General features: G+C 43.5%; 1 protein-coding gene across 4 annotated transcripts in view; it reads left to right on the top strand.

The window, feature by feature from the left end:
- The window catches only part of LOC115459232 (pleckstrin homology domain-containing family G member 6-like), a 40,802-nt gene extending 23,696 nt beyond the window's left edge, over positions 1–17,106 (top strand). For 3 of the 4 annotated variants that reach the window (XM_030189088.1, XM_030189087.1, XM_030189090.1), the window contains 8 exons: positions 4,160–4,309; positions 4,407–4,544; positions 4,640–4,759; positions 6,401–6,533; positions 7,223–7,338; positions 12,684–12,838; positions 14,328–15,482; positions 16,172–17,106. In XM_030189088.1, the coding sequence (XP_030044948.1) occupies positions 4,160–4,309; positions 4,407–4,544; positions 4,640–4,759; positions 6,401–6,533; positions 7,223–7,338; positions 12,684–12,838; positions 14,328–15,482; positions 16,172–16,181 (1,977 nt within the window). In that variant the 3' untranslated portion in view covers positions 16,182–17,106. The other variant, XM_030189089.1, reaches the window with a different exon arrangement.
- The last annotated feature ends 838 nt before the right edge of the window (positions 17,107–17,944 follow it).

The following is a 17,944-nucleotide window of genomic DNA, read 5'->3' as shown; positions in this document are numbered from 1 at the left end:
TTATGTCTGAGCCTTTTACTAATTTCATATGCTGGGGAAGAGATAACCCTAGTCCTGCTTTCCCTTTTCCCACAGCATATGTCTTCTGGCAGACTAGAAGATGGGTAGAGTGTGTCTCTCAGATCCCCTTACGTACTCCTGTTTTATTTATTTGGGGCATTTATACCCCGCTCTTTCCAGCTCGATAGCAGGTTCAGTGCGGCTTACAAAGTATGGTACAAAGTATAACGGAGATAATACAGGTATGGAAACAATGTATCACAGAGATGACATAATTACATAGAGGGGGTTCAGTGCAGCTTACAAAGTATCACAGAGATGATACAAAGTATGGAACAAAGTGTCATAGAGTAGGAAAATAATAAGAGATGTGGGGAAGGGATTGGAGTGTGGGTAATACTAAGGATTTATTTATTGTATTTGTATCTCACATTTTCCCACCTCTTTGCAGGCTCAATGTGGCTTACAATACATCATGAATAATGGAGATATGTAAGAAATAAACATTTAGTATTATAGAAGGATCTTGGGTAACATGATAATGATAAAGCATGATATTAATATAACAAGCAAATAGTAAAGACAATTCTAGGTATGTGTGAAGGAGTTCATATTTGTTGGTCTTTGTGGTATGTCTTGTTAAAGAGATGGGTCTTCAATAGTTTGCGGAAGTTGTTAGTTCATGGATCGATTTTAAGTTGCGTGGTAGTGTGTCCAGAATTGTGTGCTCAAGTAGGAAAAGGTTGACGCGTGCATTAGTTTGTATTTTAGCCCTTTACAGTTGGGGAATTATGTGTGGAATTATGTTTGAGAATTAGGACAGGCCTTTTGGGTAGGCTTGTTTGAAGAGGTTTTCTCGTCCTCTGCTTGCTCCCTCTTCTCATACTCCCCTTCATTCACTCCAACCAATCCTACAGCCCCAGGCATCTGTATATGCACACCCTGTCCCGCAGCCGTACATAAGTATTGCCATACTGGGACAGACCAAAGGTCCATCAAGCCTGGATAGCCCCTAGAACCATTTTTAAAAATCGGCGTCACATTGGCCACCCTCCAATCTTCATTTAGTACGGACGATTTTCACGATAGGTTACATATTACTAACAGCAGATAAGCAATTTCATGCTTGAGTTCTTTTTTTTTTTTTTTATAATGTCATTTTTATTGATGACCATATCAACGCAAATTACAAGCCAGAAAACAAGTTGGTTAACAAAAGTATGTAACAAGTAATATACAAACTTATCAAGTTACAACCTGGTCTGTCATCATAAATTTTCATTTTCTCCCCCCTTCCTCCATAATAGATCCACTTTCACGGCGGGGCCTAATGGCTGTCCACATTGGAATAGCCGGTGGTGGGAGGTGAGGATATTGCTGGGCAGACTTCTATGGTCTGTCCCAGAGCCGGTGGTTGGGAGGCAGGGATAGTGCTGGGCAGACTTCTACGGTCTGTGCCCTGAAAATGACAGATACAAATCAAGGTAAGGTATACACAAAAAGTAGCACATATGAGTTTATCTTGTTGGGCAGGTCTTTTTCTGCCATCATCTACTATGTTACTATGTTATGTATGGTACCACAACTTTTCTTTTTTGCTTTCACCATTCCATCTGTGCACCGCCCCACCCAATACCTCCCTCCCTCCTCCCCTTTCCCTCCCTTACCCTCTTCCCCCCCTCTCTCCCTGCGGGCTTAACCATTCAAAATCCTACTGCAGGCTGTTGGGGTCAGCGTGTCCCAAAACGGAGACCAGCACTGGAGTAGACAGTCTCCCTTCTGGGAGGCCAGATTTTCTACTTCTCTATGCTCCATAGCGCTCAGGGAAATCATTAGAGATCGCCACTGTTGTAAGTTGGGTGGGTCTGGTGATATCCAACCTAACAAGATTGTTTTCTTTCCCATGGCAGTTGTTCTGCGGGTAAATGCTAGCATGCCTTTTTTCTGGCCACCCCTCACTTGGTATGTGTCAAACAAGAGGGCAGGCACCGGGCTCCAAGTCAGCCCCCAGATAGCTGATACAAATGCACATAATCGAGTCCAAAAAGCACGGACTGGGGGGGGGCATAGCCAAAACATATGGCCTAGATGTGCTCCGGGCCCTGCGCACTTCGGACAATCGTCTCTGGGTCTTAAGGTGGCCTTGAACGCTCTCTGTATGGTGAGATATACAATCGCATGGTAAATTTGTACTGTGATTCATGCAGTGTCACATCTCTAAAAGTTCTATATCCAGTCACTAGGCTAGACTGCACCATTGTAGCTGTGTTGCGACAACCCAGCTCTCCAGACCAAGCCTGAGCTGGTATTTCGTAATTTGTCCCGGGACAAGTTTCTCTGAGTTGGGTATGGAAGTATTTGAGAGGTACCAAAAGCCGCGCCTCCAGATCAAATAAGTCTATAAGTTGTTTCCGCCTTTGTGAAGTCAACGAGGCTCGCGGGAGGGAAGCAACATAGTATGATAAAAAGATGCTTGAGTTCTTTGAGTATCCTTGGATGTTTGCCATCTGGTTCAGGTGATTTACTTCTCTTTAATTTGTCAATTTGGTTCAGTACATCGTCCAAATTCACTGATATTTCTTTCAATTCCTCTGCATCATACCCCTTGAAAACCATTTCCAGTACAGACAGAAGCAAATAATTCATTCAGTTTCTCCGCTATGGCCTTGTCCTCCCTGAGCGCCCCTTTTGTTCCTCTGTGATCTAATGGTCCCATGGATTCCCTTGCAGGCTGCTTCTGATGTACTGTGAGTTTTACTTCTTTATTAATGCTTTGCATCTGACTTGCCAGTGCTTATGTTGCTTCTGCCTTTTGTGGTGGACCATGACTTACAGACTCACCGAGATTGGCATATCTGGCCATGACCTCTAGTGCTTTATGTTCTTTCTTAAACATACATAGTAAACATAGTAGATGACGGCAGAAAAAGACCTGCACGGTCCATCCAGTCTGCTACTTTCCGTTTTTATTTCTCTCTGCTTCACTCACTTATCACCTGCGCTATGATATTCCTCAGAGCTTGTTGAATGCTCCACTCTTTTCAGTATATTTTCAGAGCCTGGGCCCTTATTTGGCAGACTGACACTGTGCAGTGCATGCCAGTATTAGAGAATAACATGGGAACAGGGACCGGCAGTAACTGCGGGGACGGGGACAGAGCCTATGGGGGCGGGGATGGGGACAAACTTTGTCCCTATGTCACTTTCTACTTTGAAGTCTGTTAATGAATTGGACTGTTATTTATGTTTGATTGATGCCGATGATAATATTTGTATTTTTTTTTTAAACGTGCTGGCCACAGCTAGCAACATTTGCATAAGGGATTCTGTACATCTTCTAAGAAGACATCTTCTATTGCAGAAGAGAGGAGAGCTAGACTCAATCCTGAGATTGTTGATGATTCATTATTAATCCACAGATTAAAACATCATAACAGTACTTCATAGGGCATATTTCTGTTCTCTAGGGCATACAAAGCAGGTTGTATTTTGTACCCCTGGACATTTTAACAGGGTGGATTAGGATTCCTTGAGGTAGTAGAAGTGATTTATTTTGGGGGTTGGTGGGTGGTAGTGGAAAGGAGGGTTATTATAGCTGCTCATTGTTATTATTGTTTTCTATTTGTAATTTATACACAACAGCTGCACAGCATATTGTTCCTTTTTATACTTTAATAAAAAGATTTAAATATAAGATCATAAGTGTTTGAGGCTTCTGCCCACGGGGATGGAGACGGGGCCTGCGGAGACACAACCCACGGGGACAAATGTTTTCCTCATGTCATTCTCTACCCAGGATGCACTGCGCTGAGTCAGGTGCCATCATTGGGAGAAGGTATTGGAGAATCTGAGACCAGCAAAGTTTTTTTATTAGGGTATTGGGGGTGTTGTCAGGAGGGGTCATCTTTGGGGTCAGAGGTGGGGGATCCAGGAATCCACTAGACCACCAGGGAGTTTTTTGAGGGTGTGCAGAGGAAAACTGCAGAATTTAATATTTTTAACGTCTCCCTTCCTGTCAGTGCACGGAGGTGTGTGCTGCTTTTCTGACAGTGCAGACGTAATCTGCATATTTTCTACTTATCGTATTGGAGAGGTAAATTTGGTATAAAGGCCTGTGTCAGTCTTGAATCAGCCCTACAGTTACTAATATCTCTTCCAGTGGATTCAGAAACACAAACAGTCTCATCGACAGTTGCTTAATGACATGCTGATGAAACCTCACCAGCGAATCACCAAATACCCCCTCCTATTGAAAGCTATCCTGAAACGAACTGAAGACATCCAGAGCCGTGATGCTCTCACCAGCATGGTAAGAGGCATAGTGTCCTGATTTTTCCCCAGAGATGCTCTTGACAGCACAGGATGACTGAAGCCTGTGTCTTTTCTTATAAATCTGTTTTTCATAGATCAGCTCAGTGGAGAAGTTCTTGCAGTACATTAATGGTCAGATGCAGCATGGGGAAGATTATGAGAAGCTGTTATTCACTCTGGGACGAATCGGATCATATGAGGTTCTAGAATCAGCATCGGAGGAAATTGAGAAGGTAATTACAGGACAGAACTTTGCATAAAAGTCAGTTCTTCAGGGGACTGAAATCTCACTTATGCTGTGTCTGTCTGTCTGTCCTTGTCCCTGCAGAACTTGAAACCATTCTCCAGACTGGATCTGACTGGACCCATGTCAGGGGCTGGACCACAGTGCGTTCGCTGTTTATTGAAGGAGGGACCCCTGAAAATGAAGGAGGGCAAAGAGGGAAAGGTGATGTCCTTTAGTTCCTGACTGGCTGTGGCACATACTTTATGGTGATAGGCATTCTGGGTTAAAGTTTCCAAAAGTTCTGAACATCAGTGGTTGGGACTCGGTCTCCTGAATACTGACTGTCACCAGGGTATAAATTGGTGAGAAAGTGTAAGTAGCCTGCTAGAATGAATTTGTTGCTTGTGTGTGCACCCAGACTGTCATTTATAGTGTCATTTTAGAAATCTTCTGGAATATAGATGTTTTTGTGAAAACGTGCTGAGCCTGTGACATATTTTACATTTCTAGGGCTGTGTATGTAAGCGTACAGTAAAAGTAGCAGATCTCAAACACCCCCCCTCCCTCCCCTCTGAAGGCCTTTAAAAAGCATTAACAACGTATAGGAGATAAACGTTGATTTCACAAAATGCCACCATGGTAAATGTGGGAATCCAGAAAGTTCTAAAAGGATGCCTGTGACCAGGAACCACAGGGGCAAACATATCCATGCCCTGTCCAGAGCATGCTCGAGGTCCTCTGCCGTGGAAGCTGCCTGTCTAGCACCTGTATAGAATAATGCGTAGCCGGGTTCCAACAGCAGGAATAAACAAACATTATTTGTAAGCGACACCAGAGTGCTGTATACGTATAGCGCTATCTGTATAGGCTCTGGCAGATATGCACGACACTGACATGGCCCCTACTGGCAATGACCTGGGCAGCTATATGCGCCCATGGACCATCTCACACAATCAGCCCCATTGCAGAAAGGACCTGAGACGTCTCCTCAAACCCTCCAGTGGAATTCTGCTTAATAGCAGCCATCTCCAAAACCCTAAACATGCTTAGTAGCAGGTGTAACTCTTGACGTCCGTCTTTTAGGACACAGAGGTTTACTCATGAAATGGGGACCAAACTCTTGTCCCAGCCAAAAACGTGCCCAGACCATTTCCCCTTGTCATTTGTACACACTTGGATTTGAGACATTTCCAAGGTTATTATCAATCTTGATATACCACTTAAGGAGAATTTATCCATCAAAGCGGTTTGCATTAAAAATCAAAGGAATGAAGAAAAATCACAATGTAGATAGGAAAGGAAGGGCACATCCAGAAGAAAGACAGAGCAGAGGGAGACACCATTATGGAACCATAGTTTTGCCTTGGAAAATGTGTCCCTTTACAGATAACAGGTGCAAATTAGTGTCAGAACACGAGACTATCACTACAGTACAAGGACGCAGGAACTTTGTGTTTATTGCCACAAATCTCATGAGAAAAACTACAAAAACCATTTCCCAGTTAAAAGGGTCTCTTGAAAACTGTCCAGGCCAATCTTTTCAGAATATATGTAATGAATATGCATGAGATACATTTGTATGTCTGATTCCAGTGTGTTGTTGATCTCATTGTGGGAATCCTGAAAGTGACTGGCTGGGGGGGGGGGGGGGGGGGGGAGGGAGGCAGTCAGTGTACACTATGCACAGGTTTGCAGTTGTTTGGACAGAAGAACCCACAGAAAAAGTAGTTCCAAGTCGTGGCAACAGTTTTTCCTTGGGCACATTGAAGGGAATAGTGTCCCTTACTTTCCCTTTCAGAACTAGTAGAAGTGCCATTGGACCTGCCATGAAGACTGACATCCACCCCTTGTTTTCATTTGTAGCTCGATGTTCATTGTTTCTTATTCATTGACGTGTTGCTGATAACTAAGATGCAGAAGAAGTCCGAGCTCTGCAAAATAATCCGTTCCCCACTTCTGACAGAGAGAATTGTGTGCCGTGGGCTGCGGGATCCCAGTGAGTATCATAAGCAGGCTTCCCAGTCTTCTAATGAAGGATGGTATTAAAGATATCTCTACTGCAGTCCCACCTTCCTCTCCACTCCTTGAGCTGTTGCTGGACTGCTCTTTCAGCATTTTCTCTACTCCTTTCAGTCCCTCTGTGCTGCTGCTCATCAGTTTCCTCCAACTTTGGCTCTTCTCTCCGTGTTGCCTCAGTCCCCTCCTCTTCCTCCCCTGGCACTGGCTGTCCTCTCTGTGCTGTCTCACTCCCCTCCTCTTCCTCTGGCACGGGCTGTTCTCTCTGTGCTGTCTCACTCCCCTCCTCTTCCTCTGGCAGGGCTGTTCTCTCTGTGCTTCTGTTCTCTCCTCTTCATTCTCCTTCAGCTCTGGTTGATCTCTGTGCTGCCTCGGTCTCCAGCCTCCTCTGCCTTTGGCGTCCTTCCATGTTCCACCTCTCTGGCTGCTCTTGCCTTCTCAAAGGTAACTGCCAATTCTAGCCATTGTTTTTTCTGTCTCATGTGCTGTCACCATTTATTTATTTATTGCACTTGTATCCCACATTTTCCCACTTATTTGCAGGCTCAATGTGGCTTACAAAGACCTGTTATGGCATCACCATTTCAGGGTACAAGAATACAACTGGTGTTACAAAGATAACCATTGTTAATAAGGAACAATTTAATTTGCTCCCTGTCTCTCTTTAAGATTCTTTCCTCCTCATTTACTTGAATGAGTTTTGCTGTGCATCGGCTGCTCTCAGCTTTCAGTGTTCCAGCCCTTCCAGCTGTAAGGATTGGATACAGAAAATCAGACACTCACAGGTGAGAACACCGACAAGCAGTGGCGTACCCACAGGTGGGCTTGGGTGGGCCAGGGCCCACTCATTTATGGCTCAGGCCCACCCAACAGCAGCACATGTTTAGTGGTAACTGGTGGGAATCCCAAGCTCCGCCAGCTGAAGATTTCCCCCTGGTGGTAATGAAAATGCTACTCTCCACAACACCGGCACCTGCTCAGTTTTCAGTGCATTCCTGCTGTCAAGGTGGAAAGAAGCGTTTTCCCACCAGCTGAGATTTTCTTTTTTTTTTGGGGGGGGGGGGGGGGGGGGGAAACTTGGTGCCCACCCAATTCTTGCCTAGGCCCACCCAAATCTGTTGTCTGGCTATGCCCCTGCCGACAAGAGAGTGTGATGCACTGTGACATCATTCTAGTTCTGATTAGCACTGTGACATCACTCTGGTGCAGCAGATAAGCACTGTGACATCACTGTGCTGGTGAGAGTGACATTACTAGCAGGAGGTTTTGGCACTGCTGTGAAGGTGTGTTTGACCACCTGCATTTGATATGTAAGCACAGGTCCATTTCACCCTGTCCTTTCAAAACAATCATAACAGTCTTCTAGAATCCAGGTCGTGGTTCAAGACTGAGAGTGCATGGGTAACTTTCTGTGCTTATACATGTTTGAGCGTGTGAGAGTTTGGGTACATATGTCCATGCATGTACCATTTTCAGGAGTTTAAGTGCTGCCCATATGTGTCAAGTAGGCATTTTTGTGGGTATTAGATGGATGTGAGTGAATACACACGAGTGTGCACGCTTTCATTCGCCATTCCCAGGAGTATCTGATTGCCTTTTATATGTGCATGTGGTTGTTTTCATGTAGGGCCTAGTTACTCATCTGACTATCTGTGTGCGTTGCTTTCCATGGTGTCTCCCATGTGTTCACATTTCATGTTAATGTTTTATTTCACCAAGGTAGATTGATACGAGTCAATTACAGCAACAGTATAAATGTCTTTATAATATTAAGAGAATTAGATTCAACCCTGAGTATAACTTTTATCCCAGAGCCTTCTCTAACATTTCGAAACTTCCGTTAAAATTCGCATTCATCAGGACTTCAATGGCCTAAGCCATTTTTCACCTCCAGGTCCAGTAGCAAAGCCCATAGCTCTCAAAAAAGCCAAGGCAATAGTTAGCCAAGCAGCATGGAGACCGTCTGCAATCCAGCACTCCTGCTGCTCGGTTACATTTCCATCATCCCATTTTCCCAGAGACAAAGACGAGGGGTGAGTTTAATACATACATTCGTGATAACTCTAATCTCTCCATGTACCTTCTTCCCAGAAGGATTGCATTCGATCACAATATATATAGGTGTCTCTAGCAGGGACAGACAGAATACTCTGGGCCCCCGGGCACTGAAAGTACTCTTGGTCCCTCCCACACTGCCCCCACAGTTCTTACCTTGAAGGGGTGGTCTAGTGGCTTGTTTGGGGGCAGGCACACCAAGGATAACCCATTCCAATGCTGGAGATTGAAGGCCAAATGAGTGAGATTTTTATCACGGGTCCCTTAAACCAGCTCTAGCATATGTACATTCTTAAAACTGACATATTATAATTAATAAATAGACAATTTACTACACAGTAAAGAGAGATTGACCAAAAAAAAAATCACAAAATCTACTTCAATGAGGAGAAGAGGAGGAAACCAAACATTAATCTAAGGAATACAACAACATAACCTTTCTCCAGTAGCAGACATATTATGAATTTATACAAAACCCTATAAAAGTCACTCAGGATCTGTGTGACACAAATCCACCCTTCCATAACAGCACCAACAAGGACCTTCCTAGGAAAAGGCAGCATTGGAAAAATCACGGTGAGACCAGAGCATCAATACACTTATTGGGAAAATTGAACAAGCTGGATTACTACGAGTATTAATACAGACCCCAACAATAAACACCCACAAAATATCTGGCCTTGGTCACACCTGCAAACACATACACAGGAACTAAGGAGCCCGTTCACTAAAGCTTAATGTCGTACATCCTATTTTATACCTATGGTGCACAGTAATTCCCATTAGTGAATTCTAAGGAGTAGCAATATGTAAACAACAATTAGCTTGAAAGCTCAAGACCCCAGACTCTACATTCAGCACAACGCCAGAGAAATAGAAAAAGTTGCATTTCCTTGTACAGTGCAAAGTATAAAGATAACAAATGTCAGTTCCCAAATCTGACACATTGCAATCAATAAATGGATAATAAAATTATTTTTCTACCTTTATGGTCCCAGTCTCTGCTCCTTCTTATCTCTTAGATCGCTATCCAGGGCCTCGCGTCCATTTGCCATGTTTTTTCTGTCTTCCTAATTTCTTCCATTCATTGATTTTTTTCATTATCAGCATGTCACCCTAATGTCCCTTTCCACCCCCCCATTTCCCCTCCCACATACCTCCATGTCCAGCATGTCCCACGATCTCCCTTTCCACCACCTCCATACCCAGGCCAGAATGTTCCCCAACATATCTTCCCCCATTCCTCTGTGACCAGTCTGCCCCCTCAAACTCCCCTTCTACCATATCTAGCAAAAGATTAGAAATAACGGACTGCCCATGCATGGTCCATCTGTAAAAAGTCTACAGTTCTTCCAGTTGGATAGGCAGTCAGTGCCTTAAAAGGTGGAGGACAAAAGCTTTTTACTTGACAGTATTTTAATTCATTTGAAAGCTTCCCATATGTAGATATAAATATGAATGAAATAAAGATTGAATATCACTGAAACAGCTTCAAAAATTATTGTAGCTGGTAGAAAAAGCAGTTATAAACTCTATTTTGTGCGCTAATTTTTCCACACTGTTCTATCTTCTATACAAAACAGATGGCCAAATTTCAGTGAGGATATTTTATTTATTTCTAGCATTTATACCCCGCTCTTTCCCCGCTCGATAGCAGGTTCAGTGCGGCTTACAGAGTATGGTACAAAGTATCACAGATACAATACGAAGTATGTTACAAAGTATCACAGAGACAGTGCAAAGTATGTTACAATGTATCACAGAGGTAATACAAAGTATGGTACAATGTATCACAGAGATAACATATCCTGTTTCCTGATAGGTTCTTCATGTTAACTGTTAAATCTGCACTGGGAAACCTTATAACATGATGCAAAAAAACAGAAGAAACAAGTCTTCGCAAAAGATATAATGAAAAACAAAACAGCGAAGAAGACAAAGAATGTATAAGGATGACGACGCTTAGGATGTAAGTCCAAATAGAAGGTTTATTGATCGTTGAACAGGACTCCGTTGGGATTGGCGCCATTTAAATAAGAAAGGCAAACGACTGCTCCGTTTACTTTTTTTGATCCAAGTTCAGTCTTGAGATTAGAAAATCGCCGAGAGGTGCCATTCTGAACACTTTTTTCCTGCTGCAGGAGACGCTGTAACTCTACTATAAGATCGATTAATGAATACAAGGATTGACTCATAAGATCATGAAACATAGACTTCTGATCCAGACCCTGTGGGCCGAAACATAGCTGTGTGAGTCCTGTTCAACGATCAATAAACCTTCTATTTGGACTTACATCTGAAGTGTGGTCATCCTCATACATTCTTTGTCTTCTTCGCTGTTTTGTTTTTCATTAACCCTTATAATATACCACTGCATTCCACAAAACATGCCGGCCCGGTAGGGCCGGTCCTAGGGTCTCTGGCGCCCCCCTGCAGACTATGAGTTGGCGCCCACGCGCGCCCCCCCCAGTATCTCCTTTCTCTCTTCTCCCACCCTGCCCCTGTCCAGCGATTCTCCTTCGCCCCATCCCCCGCCGCCCTTGGTGCTTTAAATCTTTAATTTACCTCCGTTCCAGCAGCCGCGTCATTTGAAAGCCCTGCCCCGTCTCTAGCCTTCCCTCCCTTCGTGAGTTCGTTCTGCAGTCCCGCCCTCGAGGAAATTACGTCAGAAGGCGGGACTGCTTCGCTATATCTGGTCCAGACTAACAGACTGAAACAACAACTAATGCCACATCACCATTTCAAAAGACAATTCGAAATCAGAAGATTTTCAGCTCTCTATTCCCCGTACTTGGAGTCAAAATATGGAACTCTCTACCTATTCCCATCAGAACAGAAAACAGCTACCTCAACTTCAGGAAGAGGCTAAAAACCTTTCTCTTCCCAAAGATCATGATTTCTACTTCCTAGTATCATCCTTTATCCTTTCCTTTAATGTTTTTGGTCTCTTGCATTAATCCAATGGTCTTTAATTGTTTTCATACCTCACACAAACATTATTGGCTTTTCTCTCACCTAGAATGTAAACCGCACTGAACCCTGGAAAGGGGATATTAGTGATATACAAGAATTTAATTTAATAATTTTGGTCTTTATATTAGTTTCTACTATTTTCCCCAGCACTGAAGTCAGGCTTACCGGTCTGTAAAGTCCTGTATCACCTCTGGAACCCTTTTTAAAAATCGGCATTGCATTGGCCACCCTCCAATCTTCAGGTACTACGGATGATTTTAATGACAGGTTACAGATCACTAACAGATCAGCAATTTCATGTTTGAGTTCTTTCAGTGCCCTGGGGTGTATGCCATCCAATCCAGGTGATTTGTCACTCTTTAACTTGCCAATTTGGCTCAGTACGTCTTCCAAGTTCACCAAAGTTTCTTTCAGTTTCTCCGCATTGTCACCCCTGAAAACCATTTCCGGTACAGGTGGATCTCTTACATCTTCTGCCGTAAAGACCGAAGCAAGGAATTAATTCAATTAATCTCTTCACTATGGCCTTGTCTTCTCCGAGTGCCTCTTTTGCTCCTTCATGGTCTAAGGGTCCCATGGATTCCCTTACAGGGAGAGTGAGTAAATGAGAACCCTGAGCTGATACATGATCAAACTTTCTGGGATTATACAATACCATAACAGACGCATTTTAATTCTGCTTTTCCTTCAAAGAGTGTTTAAGCATGAATGACTATAACCCGCACAGAGTGGCAAGTGTGGCTCTGGCTGTCTTGTTGGGCAGATTAGATGAACCAGGACAGGTCTATTATCTGTCGTCATTTACTGTGTATTTTGGGTTCTCTAAGTCCTACATACAGTGAATTTCAGCAATCAAGTATGAACTAAAGTACAAATTTCCAAATAAAGACATACAGAACAAATTTGTCTTCAAGCAAAAAGATTGTTACCAAAATACATGTTTGAAAAATCAGATCCTGGCCCACTTGGTAGCCCAGCAGTAAAATCAAATGACCCAAAAGGACAGAAACACATCTGGATGAGACTGAACAGTAGTGATCCACATTGCTATATGGTTTTCTGGGTTGAGTTTAAACCTATTATCTTTGCTTATGTTGAACAGGACACCCTGAAAAAGCTGAAAACTGAAGAGTCTCTAAAACATGAGAAAGAAGTTCGAGCTCTTTACATGTCTCCGAATCCCCAGAGTCACCCATCACTATCTAGTTCTCCTGCCTTGTCTCATCGAAGCAATGACCCTGCACTGGACATGGGAAGGTGCGTGTCAGGATTACATGGGTACATAATCCTACACAGGATGCATGGAGATATCTGTTAGGATTAGGGAAGAGAGAAGAGACAGGGGGATGGTTATGTCAAGATTACAAAGGAGTATAAAGAGATCTGGCTAAATAATACAACCACAGAATATTTCCAAATTTTACAAGAAGGCGATTCTGTTCATAAACCTCATAAATACTATATTTTAAAAATGTAGTCCATAAAAGTCCAGGTTTTAAGAGACGTTCTTAGACAACACTGATCCCTTTTACAGGACTAGCCAATTTTTAGAAAAGTTCCTCTATGTCTGTTTAAGCACCCTTGCAATTTAAACGATCAGACAATGGTCTTCTCTGTGCAATTCATGTGAGGTAACCTATAGTTTCAGATGAAACATCTTCATTTCTTGGTTTCAGGAATTGTTCAAGTATGGTTTAACTTTGGGAAACACTATAGCCTGATTCCACTTAACGTGTTTTGAAAATGGAACCGTGGAATGAGGACACTTTGTAAATCGTATCTTTATGAACCTTCACAAATAATTCTGTTTTTCTTCCAGTGAACAATATGGTTTCCAGGCTCAGCTTAATCATTAGGCAGAGTAGGTGGTTATCTAAGGCAGCAACATTTTTTTTTTTTGGGGGGGGGGGGGTTGTGTAGTAGTGCAGCCCATGCACACAAGGAGAAGATCTTCGAGGTGCATCTCAGAAGAAGCTCTTGGAAATTCTTGTACAGTCCGGTCAGAGGGTCTTTGGTCCTGGAGGTCTCCATTTAAATGCTGACTGCAAAACAAACCAGGACTATTTTTTGGGCAAAAAAGTGACATTTAGTGAGACCTTGCAACCTGCGGGTCATGGGTATAAATCTTGGGAAGCCTTCTGAAGAAGCTCCAGTCTCTGAACGTTTACCTTTGTTGCTGGATTCTTAAAAGGAGGGGGGTCTCTTGTACTGAATTCTCCTCAGAGTTGGGAGGACTTTCTCTATACATAAGGCACAGTTGGTGTGTGGAAGGCTTACCCAGCAGCTGCCATCCTAACTCCAGCCTACTCCGCTAATAAATGAGTTTTAGTTTGTTTCAAAATATCAGTAATCCATCTTCCAATCTCCACAGGGATCCACTGCTGAAAAGGTTCTACTTCTAAGTTGAATTGTTTGCATTCTTGTGACAATACTTTTCAGCATGAAATCCATGTGCAGATGTAGCAGGGGAAAGAAATGGGGATACACAATACCTAAACAGTTTTTAATCCCAAAGTGGCTGGTGAAAATTGCCCCATGATTGATATCCTGCAAAGCAGTGGTTATACTGGACACAGACAGATGGCTTAGACTTTGTTTGTCAGAGAGTGATGGGAGAGGGAGGCTGAGAGGGAATGCTTGTAAAATGGTTTGGTAGCAGGGCCTATTACAGATCTCTTGTTTCTCTCTCTCTCTCTCCCCCCCCCCCCCCCCCCCCCCCTCTTTGATGATCTGCTTTCTTCCTCAGTCTTTCTGAGTTTTCTACAGTGTTGCCACAGCTGGTAATTACAGATGATGCCACTGCCCCAGACCTAGAAGATGAACTTTCAGACATTGGTTTTAGAAGAACAGACAAAAGCAGCAGCAGCAGCAGCTTGGAGGATCTGCCCAAAGATGAGGGGCACAAATATGGGACTCAGATCCATGGAAACCAGGTTCTTTTCTCATGGGTTGCTGATCTGGAAAACACCTCTCCTAGGGGTTTCTTGTGCCCGGAGCTTCAGCACCAGAGAAGATATCAACTAGGGTCAAAGCAAGAACCCCGGATGGCCCTGTCTGCCTTAGACCTGAGGTCCTTGCATATATCTGACTCTTCCAGCGAGCTGACAGCAGTCTCTCCTCATGATTCGCTACTCACTGGTCATCCGTTCAGAAGCATGCCGGATATGGGGTCCTATATCGAGCTCCAAGGGACATCTCCTTTCTCCGATACTGAGGAAGAAAGCCTGGATTCTGGCTCCACAGATCACTTACCAATCTCCATTTTTCCCAGGTGCAGTTTGGTGGTGGAGACATTGCAGAGGGCAGAAATCATGGAAAGGCAGTGGAGAACGTTATCTACTAAAGACGGTAGCGAATGCACCTCACATCTCTCTGATGTGGAAGGGTGGGTCCGCAGAACATCTGGTGAGGAAGATTTGGGCCAGGAGACCCTGGAAGAGCACCCTCTTTCTAATTTGCCATTGATCAATCATGGGAAGGAGGAAGAACCAGTGCTACCCAGCAGAGACACTCTGAGAGTCAAAAATGGTTCTGGGATCCCTGCCCACATCAGGAATGTGTCTCTATCCCAGAGTCCTCCATCTTCTGAGAGTCTCTGGACAAATCTGCAGCACACTGAGATGCCTCAAATACATGCAGAGAGGTATGAAGGACCCCTCTCGCAGTCATTCCTGACAATCCAGCTAGAATCAGATCCTAATGAGAGACACTTTCCAAGGACCCTTAAAGAGGACACTATCCTGATAAAGGACAGAGTGGGGGATGCTAGCTCTATGCTTGTCCCTTTCCGGGAGGGAATAAGTAATACCACAACTGGTGGTCCATTAACAAATCGTAAACTGACACGAAAGGAGCTTCGACGAATCAGAAGCATTCACCTGAAATGCACTACCTCAGTCTCGTAAGTACTATATTCATAACCTTCCTTAACAGATGTCACGAGAGATACGAGACACTTTGGAATACCCAGCATTATAGGCCCTTCCTTAGACTCATAGGATCAGGGCCCCTGGGTTACCCAGTATGATGAGAAAAGGGGGCTCTATGGTCAGCTATTACAGACAGATCTCCACCCAGTCAGAGAGCATAAAGGGGGGAGAACAAGGAAAGATTTAGGGAACACTGAAAGTGAACAGATCGGGCGACTTAGAATATGATGGCAGAAAAAGACCATATGGCCTATTTAGTCTGCCCAGGCTAAGTGCCAATATCCCCCAAGATCCTCGGTGCTTGTAATATAGTAGATGACGTCAGATAAAGTCTTGCACAGGCCATCCAGTCTGTTCATAGTTTCTTGAATTGAGGTCATCGTCATCTCTGCCACCTCCATTAGGGAGGCTATTACAACCATTTCTGTAAAGAAATAGTTCCTTAGATTATTCTTGAGTCTATCCTCTTTCACCATTATCTTACGACCCCTCAATACAAAACCTCCTTTTTGCTGAGAGAGATCACTCCTGTGTGTCTATACCATAGAAGTATTTAAAATGTCTCATCTCTTTCCTGTCCTCCAGAGAATACATGTTTAGATCTTCAAGACTGTAAAGGAGATTTATGGTGACAGCTTCTTTTTCAATCCTTTCTTTTCAGTGAAGTCTAACAGCTCCAGTCACCGAGGTCAATGAAAAAGTACCAATGGTTCTTGCACTGCAGTTTCTGAGAACCAGAGCCAGAAGAGACCAACAACTGATCAGTACAGACAGAACAGTTCGAAGCTGAGGCAGGAATCTGTGCTCTCCTGTGACTCTCTTAACTCTATTTCTCTCTCCCATTTTGTTCTCTCAGGAAATTCTCTGGGCCTTACAGTCTGTTATTTTGTCCCTAAAGTAATAAAGCAAAGCAGGGAAAGAATTTCAAAGTGCAGAAGTGAAATCCCACAGATAGGTCCCCAGTTCTGATGCTGTTCTAATGCGGATTCTCTCTTCTATGGTTCTGCTTGGAGACAGGATCCCACAGATTTTGCTTCTCCACCTGCTGTTTCTCCTCTTTCCCCAGGATTAGACACAGGTTTTCCTGCTCATTCTTTTTTATTAAAGTCTTTGATTTTCTCTCTCTGCTCTTTGGGAAATGTTCTTTTCTTCTCTCTTAGCATTTCTGCTTCTAACCTGGGTTCAGGATCCCACAGATTTTGCTGCTCCAGCTCCTGTTTCTCCTCTTTCCTGAGTTTTTCCTGCTCATTCTTTTGTGAGAAATCTTTGATTTTTCTCTCTCTGCTCTTTGGGAAATGTTCTTCTCTTCTCTCTTTGCATTTCTGCTTCTAACCTGGGTTCAGGATCCCACAGATTTTGCTGCTCCAGCTGCTGTTTCTCCTCTTTCCCCAGGATTAGACACAGTTTTCCTGCTCATTCTTTGTTATTAAAGTCTTTGATTTTCTCTCTCTGCTCTTTGGGAAATGTTCTTCTCTTCTCTCTTTGCATTTCTGCTTCTAACCTGGGTTCAGGATCCCACAGATTTTGCTGCTCCAGCTCCTGTTTCTCCTCTTTCCTGAGTTTTTCCTGCTCATTCTTTTGTGAGAAATCTTTGATTTTTCTCTCTCTGCTCTTTGGGAAATGTTCTTCTCTTCTCTCTTTGCATTTCTGCTTCTAACCTGGGTTCAGGATCCCACAGATTTTGCTGCTCCAGCTCCTGTTTCTCCTTTTTCCTGAGTTTTTCCTGCTCATTCTTTTGTGGGAAATCTTTGATTTTTCTCTCTCTGCTCTTTGGGAAATGTTCTTCTCTTCTCTCTTAGCATTTCTGCTTCTAACCTGGGTTCAGGATCCCACAGATTTTGCTTCTCCACCTGCTGTTTCTCCTCTTTCCCCAGGATTAGACACAGGTTTTCCTGCTCATTCTTTTTTATTAAAGTCTTTGATTTTCTCTCTCTGCTCTTTGGGAAATGTTCTTCTCTTCTGTCTTTGCATTTCTGCTTCTAACCTGAGTTCAGGATCCCACAGATTTTGCTGCTCCAGCTGTTGTTTCTCCTCTTTCCCCAGGATTAGACAGTTTTTCCTGCTCATTCTTTTGTGGGAAGTCTTTAATTTTCTCTCTCTGCTCTGTGGTAAATGTGTATCTCTTCTTTCTTTGGATTTTGCACAGTACAGGAGGAAATGCATTTCTTGGTTCTGGTTTTGCATATATAACCTGGCTTCTTGGGGTTTCCAGTTCAGGTTTCGTCTGCACATTTCTATTTCTAATTTGTGGCCCTTTATTCTGTATTTGGTGAGTCGGTCTATGTTCTGCGTCCTTGACTAAGTTCCAGTATTCTGCGCCGGCATGGAATTTATCTGCGGGTATTTGGTCCATTCCCACTTGTTTTATCCTTTCAGAAAGTGCCTTAGTGTTCTAAGGCCGAACAACTGAGATGGGACCCTATAACGCCGTCTC

The sequence above is a fragment of the Microcaecilia unicolor genome, unplaced genomic scaffold, assembly GCF_901765095.1.
Source record: "Microcaecilia unicolor unplaced genomic scaffold, aMicUni1.1, whole genome shotgun sequence".
In the NCBI taxonomy this organism is placed as follows: Eukaryota; Metazoa; Chordata; class Amphibia; order Gymnophiona; family Siphonopidae; genus Microcaecilia; species Microcaecilia unicolor.
The sequence above is the reverse complement of the archived record's forward strand: the minus strand, read 5'-3'. Positions and strand labels throughout refer to the sequence as shown.